Genomic DNA, 17,471 nt, shown 5'->3' on the forward strand with positions numbered 1-17,471 from the left:
TCTGGGCTCCTCCGAGGACGTTCACTGGGGAGTCGAGGGAGGAATAAAGTCTCCCACTCCTCCTCCCTGTTCGAGGCTCCCTGCTCGAGGCTCCCGTCGCTGCTGGCTGCATCACGCACGCCACGCCACGCAACGCACGCCATGCAACGCTCTGACCAGGCTGGTGGTGCAGATGATCTTTACAGAAAGGGACTTGTGTTTGTCAAATCTTTGTGGTAAACATGACCTGAAACAATGAAAGATAAACTAAACCAGATGTGTGATGACGTCATGTGAAGAAAGCAGACTTACACTTCCTCCTCCCACCCAAACACCAAACTCCATGTTATCCTCAAACACACACAAACACACAAAAAATGCTAATTTAATTTTCGAAGAGAAGCTTGACGTACTTTTTCCCCTGAATTCATTTGCACGCACAGACTCTCTCTCTCTCTCTCACACACACACACACACACACACACACTCACACACACACACACACACACACACACACACACACACACACTTACACATCTGTGAAACAAAGGGCATCTCAGAAAAGGGCACCGTTTTTACAGCATTGTTCTCACTGTGTCCTGCAAGCTGCTGCCTGGAGGTCAGACTTCTTGCTGCTACATGCTCCAAACAAAGAACATTTCCTCTCCAAGCATTCGTCTCTGCTACTGATTTACATTCATGCTCTGTGCATGTACGTGCAACAAGCCATACAGTATTCAGGAGGGGGAACAGCGGCATTAGCTTGTGTGATGTCTCTGTCTGCTTTCTGCCGGTGGGCTTTCCATGAAGTATCTCAAATATTCACCGTCATCCATCAACGCCTGAAAGGGTCAGAGAGTTGGTGCAGTCACTCAGAATGAAACTCACAAATACACAATATATAAACATCGCATTCATGCATATTTCCCTTTTGAGTTTTCTTGAAAAAAAATTCACAGTCCTTGTGTTCCCTTCTGCTGGAAGATAAATATATTTTTGACGTGCACACGGCGCGTTATAGTGCAGTTTATGTGTTTCTGCAGCAGCAATAAACTGGGAGGCATGTTTATAATACAAAACAATACATGCATATACATAACGTATATGTACCCAGAGAGAGAGAGAGAGAGCACTGCAGGTGAGCCTTGGAGCACAGGTGACCGGAATGAGCTGATTCCAGGAGGAGGATCTGGAGGACATGAGAAGTTAGTGTGTGGACAAGCACAGACCCGCCTCAAGCTGCGACATTTTGCTGTAAGGGGAGACAGGAATCCTAAAATGTGTTATTTGGGTCAGTGAAGCCTCAAAAACTAATACCGTACAAGCAGCTACATTCATTTCACTGACCTGGAAATATTTGGTGGAAGTATTTTTATACAGAAGGTCAATTATTATTATTATTATTATTACTATTATTATTATTATTATTATTATTACTATTACTATTATTATTATTATTGCTGTTGCCTCACAGCAAGAAGGTCACAGGTTAGAATCCGACTTGCAGCCTTTCTGTGAGGAGTCTGCGTGTTCTCCCCGTGCCGGCGTGGGTTCTCTCCAGGTTCCCCCCCCCCCCCCCCAACCAAAAACATGCAGCTTAGTTGAATTGGTTACACTAAATTGTCCATAGGTGGGAGGAAATCAGAAAACCCAAGCAGACACGGGGCAAACATGCAAACTCTGAGGCTGGATCAGAAATCAAATCCACAGTGATGTGTGTCCCCCAGAAGATAATAAGATACTTCCTAAGTGAGGCCAAGGAGCTGTCAACATGTTTTTATGTTGTTGTTGCATCATATATAACATGTAATAATGATGTGTATATTTAAATAAAATCTGATAAAAGATCTCTGGGAGATCCGAGTCGTGCTTTTGTACATAGTAATAAATACAAGGATACAGACTAAATCCTATCATAACTCCACTAAATATGATTGATTATTTTTTTAATTGACCCAAATAACTTTATTATCACACTTTAGAGATATTCACAACAATGTAAAAAAAAAAAATAGCGCTATCTGATTGTTAACAGTTAATAATCGTAACTTGTGACACGTTTTGTTTCTATAAACAGAGAGAATATTTATCACAACAATTATTGATCTCATATTTCTGTGTATGACACCGCAGCCTGCATATGTGTGAAGTGTTAAGATTAAGAGCTGGCCGGGTGCTCTCCAGAAACGGGCTGCATACAGGAAGTGATGATGATGATGATGATGATGATGATGATGATGATGATGATGATGATGACTCTGGTGAGCTAATTAAGGCCTGGTATGTAACACATGTTGTGAGCCAGTTGTTTGCTGAAGACAACGCAGTGCAGGGACTTTGCTCACTCGGTATTTGTATTGTTCTGTGAATCAATTTGTTTCTCCACTAAAGCAAATGAAGTGAAAACATTGCTCGGTTAGACATGAGAAATAAAGTTGCAGTACTTACACGCCAGACCTGAAAACAGAGCGCTTGGTAAAATGAGGGCGGGGCGCCCTTGAAAGCTGTTCGACCATGCTGTGCGTCATCAGGACTAAAAGGAAATCACTTTTGCAGATATTTTGTGTTGTATTATGCACCACTTTGCTGCTTTGCTTCGGTCGGCCGCCTCCGCTTTCAAATGCTAGAGATCTCTGTCTGCTTGCTCGGAAAAACCTCTGCGCTCTGGTTGGAACTAAAATACAGCTTTGAAATGCATTTAAGTGCTGGGATGCTGAACGGAAGGCTGGAACTGTGAAAACAAAAGGTCGTAAGAAGAAAGAGACAAAAAAAAAAGAGTCCAATTCATTACTAAATATTCTCTATATTCTCCTTTTTCTATAAAGGAAACGTTGCTTTTGGAATCATCTCAATTCTTGCTTTGCCACTGAGATCTGCACTTCTAATTGATGCCTGGTGAGAAGAAGCTCGAGTCAAGAATAATAAATCCCTTTACAACACTGCCCCTCAGTGGGGATTTAGTCTAATACCCTCAGCCGTTCCTCCTCCTGTACCTGTGTTTCATGAAAGTACAGCACTGAATGTTTTTCAGACTTCCTCTCCAAACATAGCTGCCTGAAGCCTAATGGTTTGTCTTCCTGGTCATCTTGAGTCTACAATAGTTTCCTTCCACTCGCCTCCAGCTCAGGTGAGTGGCGCTTTGGGACATTTACATTCAATCAGTGGATCTGCAGAGAAAGCCACCAGGTGGCTTCGTATACAGAGAGCAAGCCCATGGACGGCTGCTGCTGGGATACAAACTGGGACTTACTCAACCCCAGTGGTGTGATGATGAAAAGCCATGCAATGTGCAAAATAAAAGTGAAACACTTTTGTCCCTTTTTTTTTTTGTCCCAGATCACTTTGGTTCTTCCTCAGGTGCCCGACTCATCTACCAAATTTCATCAAATCCTCTCAAGTATTTTAAGTGATTCAGATTCGAAGAGCAGCTTTTCATAATTCAGTGATGTCATTCTGGATGGATAGAAGGGAAGGGGAGAAGATCAGTGTCAAACTTTTCCTTGTTACTTATGATAAATATTCAACTTGGAAATTTTTTTGTTTGCTTCGATTTGACTTTCTCCAGTAAATGCAAGGTTCCAATTCCCCGGTTACTTCACACTACTCTGAACCACAGAGTGTGTGTGTGCATGCATGTGTGTGTGTGTGTGTGTGCTTGAGAGACACTGACTGACAAACACTTCTTGACCACGTGTGACTCTTTATTTCATTGGTTCCATTCCAAAAGAAGATACTGCTACACATCTATCAGCAAAGAAGACTACAAGTTAGTAAAAAGTTGTTGTTGTTGTTGTTGTTTTCCTTTCCAAAGATTAATCACGTCTTCTTATAAACATTCAGGCAATGCAACAGTCTTAAAATACAAAAAAAATAGAAATACATTATCGCTGTACACAAGGACCAGCATCATACTTTGACCACAACACTGTTATGTGAATACGTGTGTTCAGGTAATTTGTTTTATTGAAAGCTCTCAGATTCCACAGCATTGGATTATGGTGGGGGGAGGGATGGCTGGGGCTCACAAAGGGGTCAAAGGTGAGTGTGTCTTGGTCATGTCCACCAACACGGTGAGGTGTGTGTGCATTCAAAGGCACATCCACGGGTTCAAGCTGCACTGTGCGAGCGTGTTCATGTATGTCTGCAACCAGTATCTTGCTAATACTTTATAACTTTTATTTGTGAGGTGGTGGGGCCTACAGAAAAAACACTGTGGGTTTTTTTTTTCTCTCTCCATACATCCCAGAGCAATATATGCACCTGCTTACGATCTTCCAAACATTTGAGAATTCACATTTACAGATAAGGCACAGCAAATGATGCAGGAGCTGTTGAGATAAGCAAGCCCGAGACGGTCAGAAGCTTTGTGATCACTTTAAGGCTAACCACACATTGCATTTTAATTCTTGCTGATGAGTCCCAATCCAATTAGTCATTATTTAGATAAATGCATGAGGCAGTGTGGGCACTTTCCCTTTACTCCCTTGTGTTTGTGAGGTTGGATCAACACCGAAATCATAATTAGAATTTGCATGAATCCTCTTCTAGACAGTAAAACAGCTGTTCTGCACATTATGCACACGATCAGACACGCAACAGGGCATTGTGTACGGGGGGGTCGCCCATAGTTGTTTGTTTCTGTCTGGATTGGACAGCATGTAATGAGTATTGTGTTTTCTTGTTAACGTTATATCGTCCCATAAAATCAAGTATAAAGATTTTGTCACAGTCGGTCAAGGAGGCCTGTTTTCATTGATGAGCGCGGTTTCTTTTATTGTCTCAGGTCCAACAATGCTACGTATGTGCTGATGCGGCGTGATCTTTATCGCCCGGACGCTTGTTTGTACAGCACCAATAGAGAGGATTTGGCCCGAGGTCGCTGTTATAGTTCATTCTCTAGTCTGGGTCAGAATGGGCCCTGCTCGCTACAACGGACAGCCAGTCACATTTCTACCTCAAGCCTCCAAAACATAAATGTAAAATGCAGAGAATCACAATGAAAAAGACATTCAAGGCGTTGTGGTCTGGTTTTAGTTTGTTTTTCCTCACTCACTCAGCTCTGGCTGTGCTACATGATATATTTATATATATATATAAACATGAAATGCTCTGAAATTGATGCACATCTCTCTTCATTGAAAGAATCCCGTGTAACTTGAAGCATAGACGAGGTCTTAAGAGGGTAGCGCAGTTTAAAACCTCTGAATGTGCAAAAAAGGCACGCTCTTCTCAACCTGAAAATGGACTTCTTCCTCCAAAGAGCTTCATACCTTTAAATGTACGGGCACTTAGTTGTGTGATTTGTGCATGTGTGCAGCCGCTCACATGCACCGCATTCTGCTTTTACAGCAGTTTACATGGGAATAAAAGTTGGTGCCTAGCTACAGCAAATGTACTAATTGGCAGAAACACAAGAATATTGTACCCCCCCCCCCCCCCGTGCCGTCAGCCCCATGTAAAAGACCTAACCCTCCATTTAAACTCTTTCAGTAGAAAAAGATGCTTCTAAAAATCGACATCGATTTTCATCAAGTATAAACATTTACCTCTACCGGTACATGTGTCCTTTCCACATTTTTTGAAAAATATATGAACACGATACAAAATAAATCCTGTACTCCTCCCCTCTTTAACCAGTACTTTTTATATTCCACACATTATGTAGCATAATTGTTTTAAGCTTTTAAATCTGTCCCTGTTGACTTTTCATCCCTTGGTTTTTGACCTTTCTGTTTGAGAGTTGTCTTGAGTTAGAAGCGTGTGTGTGTGTGTGTGTGTGTGTGTGTGTGTGCTCTGTAGATGTGTGTGTTCTTGCTCAGGTTCATACAGTGAGATCGTCTGACCTGGCCCTGCTGCTGGCTTTGCTCATTCGGCTCAGTGGTCTGGTGTCTTCTATCGTATCCATGGCCTCCATTCCTGCCTGTGGTGTAGCGGTGCCCTCCCTGTTCAACACCTCTTCTACCTCCTCATCCTCATCCGCAACCCCCTCCAGCTTCTCTGCTTCCACTTCTGCCGGCTGCACCTCCTCAGCCTCCTCCTCGCACAATGTCACCCCCTCTGTCTCAGTGGTCTGGGCATAAGAGGGCAGAGTCTCATCGTACACCTGAGAGAGGTCCTCCATTGGAAGCACCTCATCCATCTTTTCCTCTAGCCCATGAAAGGGTGGGGCTCCTTTCCCAGCCTCCATGCCCACCTCAGCGAGCGGGTAGAGGTGAGTAATGGGGGGAGCTTTCTCCTCCTCCAGTAGCCTGTAACCCCTTGCCCTCTGCAGGGAGGGCACGGCCAGGGAAGGCAGGCTCTTCCCTTGTGGCGGTAGAGGTGCGGTGGCCTCTCCTTGGGCCGGGGCTGGCGCTGGCTTGCGAAAGACAAAGCGGATCTTCTTCAGGCCCAGGTGGCTGATCTCCACAAAGTTGAGAAAGAGAGAGACACAGGCCACAGCCAGCATGAAGATGATGAAGACAGTCTTCTCTGTGGGGCGAGACACAAAGCAGTCCACGGTGTTGGGGCAGGGCCAGCGGCTGCATTTGTACAGCGGCAGGATGCGGAAGCCATACAGGAAGTACTGGCCCACCACGAAGCCCACCTCAAACAGTGTCTTGAAGATGATGTGGCAGATGTAGGTCCTTAACAAGGTGCCCTCCAGTCTGAACTTCTTGCTTCCCTTCGTGCTCGTCTCCTTGGTGGTGCGGACGCTTCCCTGGTCGGGTGCCAGAGGGAGACGCTCCTCGCTCAGCTCCTGCTGCCGGCTGAGCTCTGCCTCCTCACGCTCCTTACGCTTCTCCTCCATGTGAACATGGTGCACAGCATGGCCCACGTACACCAAAGACGGCGTGGACACAAAGATGATTTGCAGCACCCAAAGACGGATGTGGGAGATGGGAAAGGCCTCGTCGTAGCACACATTCTCGCATCCAGGCTGCTGCGTGTTGCACACGTAGTCAGACTGCTCATCGCCCCACACAAATTCCGCCGCTGTGCCGAGGATGAGGATACGGAAAATGAAGAGCACCGTGAGCCACACCCGGCCGATCACCGTAGAGTGCTCGTTAACTTCCTCTAAAATGTTACCCAGAAAGCTCCAGTCACCCATGATCGGTCCGTAGCACTACAAAATGAACGGTGGGGTAGGAATGGACATGGAAGGTGTAGATAGACAGGAAGGGTGGGGTAGGCAGGGACAGACAGGGGGGGGGGGGGGTGCCAAATGTAAGAAATTTAAAATGGCTAAACTCAAAAAGTCACAATTTGCATGTTCAAAACCGTAATAATTGAAAACATCTAAAGAGGGACATCAAGTCTGTTACAGCAAGATTCAAAATCATGAGTCAATTATGAAATTACATTTATTAACAATTAGTTGATTTAGCCTTTTAGAAGTCTCCTTCTCAATGTGAACAACATAAAACATGCATAAAACGTTAAAAGTAGTTCAAACTCTAGCTCTTTGCAAAATACCAAACAGCAACTTTGGATTAAAATTCCTTCAACGAGGTGACGATTTGGTAGATCGTCCCTCTTCTGTAAAGCATGATGGAGGCTAAAAGTAATCAAATGGACAACTTGCCACAGCTGCGGCTCCGGCGAGGTTGAGTCCTGTCCCGTTCTCTCGGCACCCTGCAGGGAAAAGTGAACTTTGTTCTGCCCTCCACCCCGCCTAAAGCCCCGTCCTTGTCGCCCCACTGAGCAGATGTGAATGAATCCGCTCTGATGGTTGGTTTTTAGTTTGCTGCAATATTTAAGCTTGGAGCCAGACGGCCTTTATTTGCTGGGCGACGTGTGGTGACGCAGGAGACAATAGGATCAACAGAGCCAGAGCGAGGATGTATGGGAGCAGGCCTCAGGCTCCCACACCAACATGGACGCTGCACCGCCGGGGCACCGAGTGCACTCCAGAGCTCCATGCATGCAACTTCCTCACACATACTGTACGTCCTCTATGTGGAAGCACACAGCAGCATGTGTCCCCTCCAGCTGCCGTGTCCGCCATTAGAGCCATGAATGACAAACTAACGCTAAGTTTATGTCCTCACACTGACCTCATACTGTGAAAAAACTCTCATGTTAAAAGAAATGTTACATTTTCTGATTTTGGTGGCAGTGGTTTAATTCTAATTGTATTTAATTCTCTGAAATGCTGCTTCTGCAGTTCTGTTCAGCGTATTCGTTTGTCAGCTCGTCAATAAATGGGTAATGGATGATTATGTATTATTCTTCCTTTTCAATACTGCACATGCTGGCTCAGTAACTAGAATAGTGGTTTACTATTAGAACTGGATTTAAAGAGCGATTCAATTAAAGGATTGCACAAAAACGTTATTAATTTTTTCAATTTGCGCAACTCCGTTCCTTTCGAACAATCTAATTTCAGAATGTTATTATTTTTCCATGATGTCACAACTATAAAACGAACAGAAACCAGTATTGGTTTAATCTATTAGAAAAAATAAAATATAGTAATAATTCACAGAAACGTGCTTTTTTCGAATACTTTTTGGCAAACAACTTCAAACAGGATAATATCCAGTAACCATGTACAACATATTTGATGTATTTCTCAGCTGGTCAGGTGAGGTGATCTCATGTTGCATCTTATTAATGGTCATATCCATCAATCACTGACCAACACTCGTTACTCCTTTTTTGGATATGTTTCCACTCTACTCATCATGTTACAGCCAACCCTCGCTGTCTCTCAACCAATAGCATTCGCTGACCTGGATGACATCACAGGGGGTCGAGCGGCCTCCACACTGAACACAGATTTTCACAGATGTGTGAGACGCTACTGTATCTTTCTGTTTTAAACATCCCATAATCACTCATTCTCCCCTGGATGGCCCATGTGATCTGCCCCTGGTGTTGGGAGGATAGAAGCTCAGGGCAGGCATCAGGCTTGGGGGGACCAGGGGACTCCCTTTAAAGAGCTATGTGTTTGGTATAGTTGCATGCTAAGCCCTAGCCAGGGCTCATGAATGGCACTAGGATTTCACACAAAGACATGATGTCATGATGCAGGGTGCGGGCCCTATTAAGCATGTGCAGTGAGGCGTGGGGCCAGATTAGACTTTAGGAGCAGGACACCAACTGGCCGTTAATCAGAATGCTAACGCGATAACAAACATATCGTACTGTGATCTGCCTATGGAGCGATGGTGCCACAGGCTTCCTGCTCCCTGGGCCTTTGAAAGACAGGAAGTCAGACTTTTGTATCAAATCATTGTGCTTTGATTTATCACATGAATTTTAATGTTAAATCTCGCCGACTTCGGCAGGGATTTGATCCTCCAGCTCAAATCTCGCTGAGAAAAACGCTTGCCAGGACAGCAAGAAGGTCACAGGTTTAAATCCGACTCGCGGCCTTTCTGTGAGGAGTTTGCATGTTCTCCCCGTGTCTGCGGGGGTTCTCTCTGGGTTCTCCGACTTCCTCCCACCACCAAAAACATGCAAATTGGTTACACTAAATTGCCCACACAGTGTATGTGTGTGTGAATTATTGTCTGTCTGTGTGCGGCCCTGCGATGAACTGGCGGCTTGTCCAGGGTGTAACCCCGCCTCTCGCCCGTTGACTGCTGGGATTGGCTCCAGGACGACCCGCGACCCGGTTACAAACAAAGCGGTTCGGATGATGAATTCATGAATGGATTGTTTTACACACCTATAAATAGCTAGAATGTAATTTATCAGTTGGATGCTAATACTGTATTGGGATTTATTGGGATGCTATTGAATGTTAGCATTGTCATCCCAACTTGATAGACTCAATAAACAATCCAGTTTACTTCCCACACATCTCTTCAAATAGGTATTCACACACTTGTAGGCATATATTTATAGTTTGTATATATAAACGAACGAATGCTGAGATCACATTGCAAACTAGGTTTGCAACAACCCTGACACCAACCGGCTACAGCAACCTCCAAGGGTCCAGATCAAATCCCCAACAGGTTCACACGATGAGAAAGCACATTCCAGAAGAGGGCAGCACAGGCTGCAGTAGCTTGCTGTACACACTGTATTTAGCTGATTCAGCTTTTATAGCAATATAGTGTAAATATCAGGGAAAGCCATAACAAGTTACTTCAAAAGCATTTTTCTTTTTTTAATTCTACTTCATTCACCACCATTAAGCTCTGTGACTTCGGATAGTTTTCAAGTTCAGTTTAATGTCTGGAGGTCTGAAGGATCACATGTATCCTCAGTAGAATAAAAAAAAGAGAGAAAACAGCCCTCCATGAAAAATAACATGACAGAAACCACACAGTTACAAACCCCGTATAAAAATCTCTGCAGCAAAGCTCTAATAACAAAGAAAAGGAATACATTAAGGAAAATAATTAAAGTTCTGGAGTGGCTGAGACAGTCCGGTCTGAATCCCTGGTGGTTCAGCACTAAAGCGGTGCAGAGTGACACCACAATGTTCTCAGAGACAGGTCTCCAGTTTCCATAACCTCATTGCCTTATTAAATTAAATGCGGAGAAATTGCCCTTTCAGGGATCAATAAATTGTTGAATCTGAATCATTTAAAGCTATCATATCATGTTCACCCACACCTTTGTTCAGTTAAAGTTTGAAGACCATCAGCTCTTTACTTCAAATAGTATCTATTATTATTTATTTGTATTTATTTGTGCAGCCTTTCTTCTCGGTCGTTTTCGTCGCTCGCTCTTTGAAGCTTCGCAGGAATTGCTTGTGTCCCACATGCCATCGTCTCACATGCTCAGAAGGAAGGCATTCACAGCAGGTTCATAGGGACGCCATCAGCATCACCTGCCCCAACAGTTGCAGCATGACCTGAGGGCAACACTGAGTCCGGTGACATAGCAGAACGCGAAGACCTCAATGGCGTCGGGCTTATGTCTGCAGACAGAGACACGTTGTCCCGGGACACGCACAAGTCCATATATATTTGTGCCTAATTGTGCGAGTCCCACCATTTCTCTTACTTTCTAGAATGCAGATTTGGGGCATCAAGGTGCCAGAAGCTCAGCAGCAGCGTTCTGTGCTGTGCTAACTTCCTCTAACATTCTCCTGCAGCAGTTTCTCATTTCCTCTGAGAACCCGGTGGTTTCTTTCCTGCGTTGGTGAGAAGGTTTGCGAGCGTTCACGAAGTTTATTGAGCAAACAGCAATGACGCCGCAGCCACTCGATGTGAGAGCAGCTCCCAGAATCCGCATTACGGAGGCTTAAATTCACAATCAAAGAGGCTCCACGTCTGTTCCCAGGCCATAGTATTGTGTTCTTGAGGGCTGAATTCTTGTCATCCCGCTGGACTGGGGTTCTGCCATTGAATTTGGACCGACCCACTGTCCCTCTTGTGTTCAGCCGCGCACGCGGACAGTAGTCTCATGGGACGAGGTCATTAATAGTTTGGACGTGTGAAACCAGGCCTTTTGAGCAAACTTTACTGCAGGAACTAACACATAAAAACACTCACGTACATTACACTTTCAGACGTGGTAAAGAAGTTTGGGGCTTTTTGTGAATATTTTTCACCGGCTATTGTATGACAGTTTGTTGGAGAGTTAAATGCAGATTGTTGTAAAGATTATAAAACAGCAGCGTGTTAAACGGTGAGAATATTACTACCTGCATTCCTGTTATAGCAAATCAAATCCCCCCCCCCCTGCCTGTGAGGGCTGCACTCAAACATGAATGAATGTTTGTTTGTTTGTTTACTGTCTTTAAATGTTTTTCATCCGATTATGAGGTAGATCCAGATGGATCTGGATTACTCTTTAATTTTTTTAAACACAGGTTCACTTATATTTTACCAATATCACTAATAATAATAATATCACTAATATTAATAATAAACAGCAAGCCATTGATACCTCATGAGGATTCAATGTGAAGTTGATGTGAATTCTCTGATGCTTCTTCGTCATAGAGGGTTTTAACGTCACCAGCAGTATTCTGGCTTGTAATTAAATTCCTCTGTGGTTTCACAGGACCAGATCCGGCATTGGGAAAACAAGTATGCTCAGGTTCAAGGCGTCTGGATTGGATGGGGAGAGAGAGTGAGAGAGAGAGAGAGAAAGGGGTGAGAGAACAGACGTGAATTGTTCTCGCCGTTGAAGAAGGAAGTGGAAGGGCAGCTTCCTCTTTGCGTAACGCCGGGCACCACAAGAGGGAGAGGAGAATAAATGTTCTCACAATAAAGAAGGGGTGGGTGGAAGGCGAGCAGGAGGCGGCGATGGAGGGGGGATGTCGGTGTGTGTGCCTGGATCTGAGATGTTAGCCGAGAGAGCAAACCTCCTCTGTTAGACTCATGAACTTCGCTATTGTTCTGTGTTTCTTTGTGTTGTGTTGTCACTTTCCCACGGCTTGCCTCATTAACTGATAATTTCCTTCATGCTTCCCATAAAGACCCACGTCGTTATGACACTTTTTCCTTTTCCATTATTTGGACATTTGGGCTAGAGTTGATGACCTCGTCATCTCCGCGTCTTCTAAGAGAAGCTAGACGGCCCCGCCCACCTCGACGTTTCCTAACGGGCTCCATGGCCCTGGAGGAAATCACGACGCAGTGTTAAAGTCGGTGAAATTTTGTTTCTCACAATAAAAATGAATAAAAAAATCTAATTCCAGAAACTGTGGATGTTTAAGGGGAAAAATGCCTTTTAATGAACAAAAGGGTTAAGGTTAGAGTTCGGGCTGATGAAGCCAGACAATCGATCGGTAGGTGGTTGACTGTGATGAATCAAGCAAAAAATAATCAACTGGACTCGTTTAAGTTTGGTTGAAGACGTTTCATCCTGCAGGCATCTCCGGTTCTAAATGACTGGTAGAGCGTCCAGATACTTAAACTCCCGTTGGAGCCGAAAACAACAAACAACCGAACTGCAGAAGCCTCTTTGACGAGAGGAGAAGCATCTTCAACCAAACTCGACCTGGATGATGGAGAACCTACACAGACTGAAATTAGTGACTTTACATCACATGTGGCTAAAATCGGAGCTCGAGATTTCAGGCTCTTTAAAAATGATCAACTCTTTGATTCGTTGGCTCTCCTGGTCCTGGACAGTTAGCACTTGTTGGATTTATAAATAGCATTAGAGGAACTGCATGGTTTGGATGAAAGCACATGAAGGGCGGCAGCGGTCCCAGAGAAGCCAGTGTAAGACGGAACACTGAAGGGCCGCTCGTCAGGCTGGAAGCAGAGTTCAGAGAGGGTCGCACCCTCTCCGTCCCAAGAGAGGGAACGTACAGAATAATATCACTTTCTTCCAGGTCCCTTCAGCCAGCCAGCCAGCCTCCCAGGACAATGTTATCTACGGATAGGAGTGCCGGCGCACATGGTTGACCATCGACCGGCAGCCTCCCGCAAGAGTTTCTCACACACTTTCAGTTAGTAAGCGAAAAGAAATGAGAATTTAATGTTTCCTCGTGACGCCGAGTCACTTTAACAATGATCAGGACAAGCAGGAAGTCATAAAGCATTGCCACGGTCGAGTTTATACGAGGGAACATGCCAAGCCCGGCGCACAAATATCCATCGGTGATTGTATTTAAATGATCAGGTCAGCTATCAGACCGACTCTTGTTTTTTATTTATTTGATGTAAAATAAATTCACTCGAAGGTTGGAGAGCCAGGAAGAGTCTGACGAAAGCCTTTTCCTCACCTTTGGCTGATGACCCCCGGGTCATATGTCTCCAGAAATGAATGAACAATGTCATCGTAGTTTGTTTTCAGGGATGTAAGTCGAGGGCACGCACACTCCGCGTCTGTCTTCAGTCGTCACGCACACATTAAGCATCGTCAGTGCACACACTTTATCTTTTGTCACACATGCATGCAAGGATGTGCACATCACCCGTCTGTACTCGTGGGTCCTGGGAGAGGGGTCTTGTAGATACCCCTCTTCCTGCATTTGTTCGGCAGCTTTCTATCCATCGCTGGGACGCTGTGAGTCTCCAGTCGTAAACAAAAAACAGGCATTAAACGGCATGTTTCCTCTGGCACTCTCCACATCTTGATAACGAGGTTCTCAATAGGGCGGAGGAGGAACCGACAAAGGTCTGCTGTACGGGCTTTGTTTGCTTTCATTGTGATAGAACGTCAGCTGCGACTTTTGCACAAAGGAAGATACAGAAATCACATGAAAGAATTCGCTCACAGCAGAGATGCTGATCGAAGGGTTAAACCGGTCTGACTTGCTGCATATCTGAGGCAGAAGGGGAAACGATTTATTCAAATATCGCAGGGAAAGCACTGGAGGTACGTCGTCTTAAGAAGGCTCTGCTGTGTCCGAGCGAGGGATGACTGGCAGAGAGAGAGAGAGCAGCCATCAGCGTAGATGGTACGACGATCGGAAAGATATCCAGTCATCTCGGCCATGGGAGGAAAGTAGAGGAAGAAAGGAGAACGTAGCCACCAGGCTAACATTTCAAATGGCAGTGCACACCTTTCACCCCCCCCCCCCCCCCCCCCCATGCCCGATCCTCCCATTTCACACATTCCCATGTAGGGTAGTGAGTCTTTGGGGAATTGAGGGGTCGTGGTCGTCCATCCCTTCAGACGTCCCTCCAAGTGAAGCTTTTTCAGATGCAAAACCGAGTGGTGGGAGAAAAAGCCCAAACAGGCATTGAAAGATTGCTCACGGGCCGGTAAAAGAAGTGTAGGAATGGTATTTATCTTCACAAATAAATATGCAAAAATGTTTTTTTTACAAAATTCATATGAGTATCTGATTGATATAGATGCAAATAAATATGTAATTGGATTGCTGTAATACATGCTTTAGAAAAATCCCCATTTATGTGTTATTACACGCTATTCTCATCCCGTTGTAACAATAAACATTTATTATGATATGCAGTTTGTTTTATTTTGTTCTGTAAATAATGTTAGATAAATCGGACATTCTGAATATGAACTATATTCTATTTGTACTATATTTAGTAAAAGTTTTCAGAGGGGATTTCCAACTCATGGCCTCCCGTTTATAATTTGCATTTCACAGTGTGAAACTTTTTTTTTCCACCTTGGTCGAAGCTGTAAATGGAAACGACAATTTGCTGCCCTCTTCCCAGCTGCCACGCACAGACAGAGCTTATGGGAATACCGGATTAAAAGGACCCACAATAACACACGCGTGACCCACATATGTAACCATAACCGTCATCGGTGCTTTGTAGAAAGGATTCCAGCCGGCCAGAACAGCAGGAGTCTAAATCTGTTGGAAACATAAGGAGGATTGAACGACACACGTCGGTTTATCACAGCGCCTCATTGATGCCTGCGAGCATGTGGTTTAATAATAACCTGGTGCTAATGGGAATGATATTGAAGAAGGACTGCAAGGATATTAGACTCGCAGATCTTCCCTTTATCACAACAACCATTAAACGGCATAACTGTTTTAAAAACCCGATGATTTCTTCCACCTTGTCCGCCTGGTGGAAAGCGTTAGAAGTTACAAATTCTAAACTGGAACCCTGCATGTTCTCTCCAATCTGGAATAACCCTGACTTTCAGGCTAGCAATCAACCTTTCCATGTAGGTATGTGGGAACAGAAGGGAATCTCTCAACTCCATCATCTCTTTCATGACAATACGTTTATGTCATCTACAAAATTGTTCCAAAAATATGAACTCGGAAGCGGAAATTTCCTTTACTATCTTCAGGTAATGAATACAATTAAGAAAAGAATTCCAACGCTCCGGGGCCCGCCTCAGCCACCTGTATTTGTTATGGAAGTCACAAAGATTTCCCCGACAGTTAAAAAGACCCTTTCTAAGATTTATAAACTCCTCTCAAGCACAGATACGTTACTTCTTCCCATCTCAAAATGGGAGACGGATCTGTCACTAACCTTAGATCATGACTTTTGGACACAAATCTGTGAAAATGTATTTAAAATGACAAAACACAGAAATCTTCAACTCATCCAGTATAAGATCCTTCATAGAACACACATTACTCAATATATGATGAAGAAAATGGGCTTTTCTGAATCTGACATCTGCTCTCAATGCTCCCAAAATGCTGCTGACACTTATTTCCATGCCCTATGGTTGTGCTCACCCGTCCAGGATTTCTGGGTCGCAGTATCACATAGACTGTCGTCCATCTTAGATTGTACGTTCCCTTTATCTCCGATCACTTGTCTACTCGGTGACTTGGCAGAAATCGTTATTTCTAAGAAACATACGCACCCCACACTCGCAGCCCTCGCCATCGCCAAGAAAACAATCCTCGTTAACTGGAAAAATAAACAGTCTTTAAACATCAATCATTGGTTGAATCTCCTCATAGAACACATATCAATGGAGAAAATCTCTGCTTCCAAAAAAATAAATAAAAAACATTTGAAATATTTTACAGAAAGTTGGTCTCCTTTTATTAAATCATTAAATATAAATATTACAACCTGATTCTGCCTGCTAGCGAAAGCCACCACAACGATGTAAATGGTAATGCTGCTTGTTTCTGTTTTCTGTATCCAGGACCGAGTGGATCTCAGAAATACATCGTCGCCCAGCCATTCTAACTTTCTATGTTTCAGCTCCAGTCTCCAGCTCAATGTTCTTCACACAAGGATGGTTGATCTCCGGGGCTGTTGGCATGCTGGGCTAACTCTTCAGGGGCTGTCCCCGTGGCTTGATATGTGCAACCCGGCTCCTCGGGTCTCTGCTGGGTGGCGCATGCTTCTCGGGCGGCCGCCGGTGTTCCGCTAGGCTGCCATGCGGGCGTGCTGGCCTATGCGTTCGGGATGGCACTGAGCTGGCGCAGTCTGTCACTCCTCTGCTGGTAGTAGCGGCCGGGGTCCGGCTGGTGACCTGGCGTGGCCATGGCCCCCTCACCTCCCCTCCCTCCTCCCTGACCTCTCTCCTCCACCCTCCCCGTCCCCTGCTCGCCCTCTTCTCCTTGGTCTCGTCTCCTGTCCTGCCTCCCCCTTGCCCCTCTCCCCTCTCCTTCGCCTCCCTTCCTCTCCCCTCGTGGTCTCCCCCTTCCCCTCTCTCCCCGCATCTCCTCTTCCGGCATCCTGCCTCCCGCCGGGGCCTCGCGGCTCCCTCCTTCCTGGGGGCTTGATTATGGGGGATGGGTGGGATGCGTCGGGGGCGGCGCTCGATCCAGGCCCTGTGCATGGTTGGGCCCTCTGACACATGTGGGTGGGACGGGTGAGGCTGGGGACTATGGTCGGGCTCCCTCCTCCCCCCGCCTGGTTGGCTGGGGCCTCATGTGCTGCGCCTCTTAACTCACCACCTTAGCACAACACATTTGTAAATATACACATAGGGTACATGCACCTGGGGGGCCTGGTGCTGGGGGGCGTTCACCGAGCGTCCCTCTGCAACCCCCCCCCCCCCCCCCATTTTAATGCACCACATGGGGTTACGCGGGTGCTAGGCGGGGAGATAAGGGGGAGGGCGCAGGGCAGGAGTGCGCCGTTGCCCTCCTCCGCATCCCCCGTCTGGCCCCTCCTGCCCCAAATTTTAACGCACTACATACATGTGTATATAGCACCTGGGTGTCCACACAT

The 17,471-nt window shown here is 45.4% G+C and overlaps 1 protein-coding gene across 3 annotated transcripts; it reads right to left on the bottom strand.

Moving 5' to 3' along the window:
- Positions 1-5,800: 5,800 nt before the first annotated feature.
- On the bottom strand, positions 5,801-7,078 carry LOC137914844 (gap junction alpha-8 protein-like). 3 transcript variants are annotated; one of them, XM_068758339.1, is made up of 2 exons: positions 6,149-7,069; positions 5,801-6,070 (listed from the first exon to the last, which is right to left on the bottom strand). In XM_068758339.1, the coding sequence occupies exons 1-2, from the start codon at positions 7,067-7,069 to the stop codon at positions 5,801-5,803; spliced, it is 1,191 nt and encodes a 396-aa protein (XP_068614440.1). The 3 variants fall into 3 exon arrangements, with proteins under 3 accessions (XP_068614440.1, XP_068614441.1, XP_068614442.1); XM_068758340.1 differs by having other exon boundaries at positions 5,801-5,899; positions 5,987-7,069; XM_068758341.1 differs by having other exon boundaries at positions 5,801-7,078.
- Between the last annotated feature and the right edge of the window lie 10,393 nt (positions 7,079-17,471).

The sequence above is a fragment of the Brachionichthys hirsutus genome, unplaced genomic scaffold, assembly GCF_040956055.1.
Source record: "Brachionichthys hirsutus isolate HB-005 unplaced genomic scaffold, CSIRO-AGI_Bhir_v1 contig_919, whole genome shotgun sequence".
In the NCBI taxonomy this organism is placed as follows: domain Eukaryota; kingdom Metazoa; phylum Chordata; class Actinopteri; order Lophiiformes; family Brachionichthyidae; genus Brachionichthys; species Brachionichthys hirsutus.

Coding starts and splice junctions, on each gene's coding strand:
- LOC137914844 (XM_068758341.1), bottom strand. CDS start 7,069: ATGGGTGACTGGAGCTTTCTGGGTAACATTTTAGAGGAAGTTAACGAG.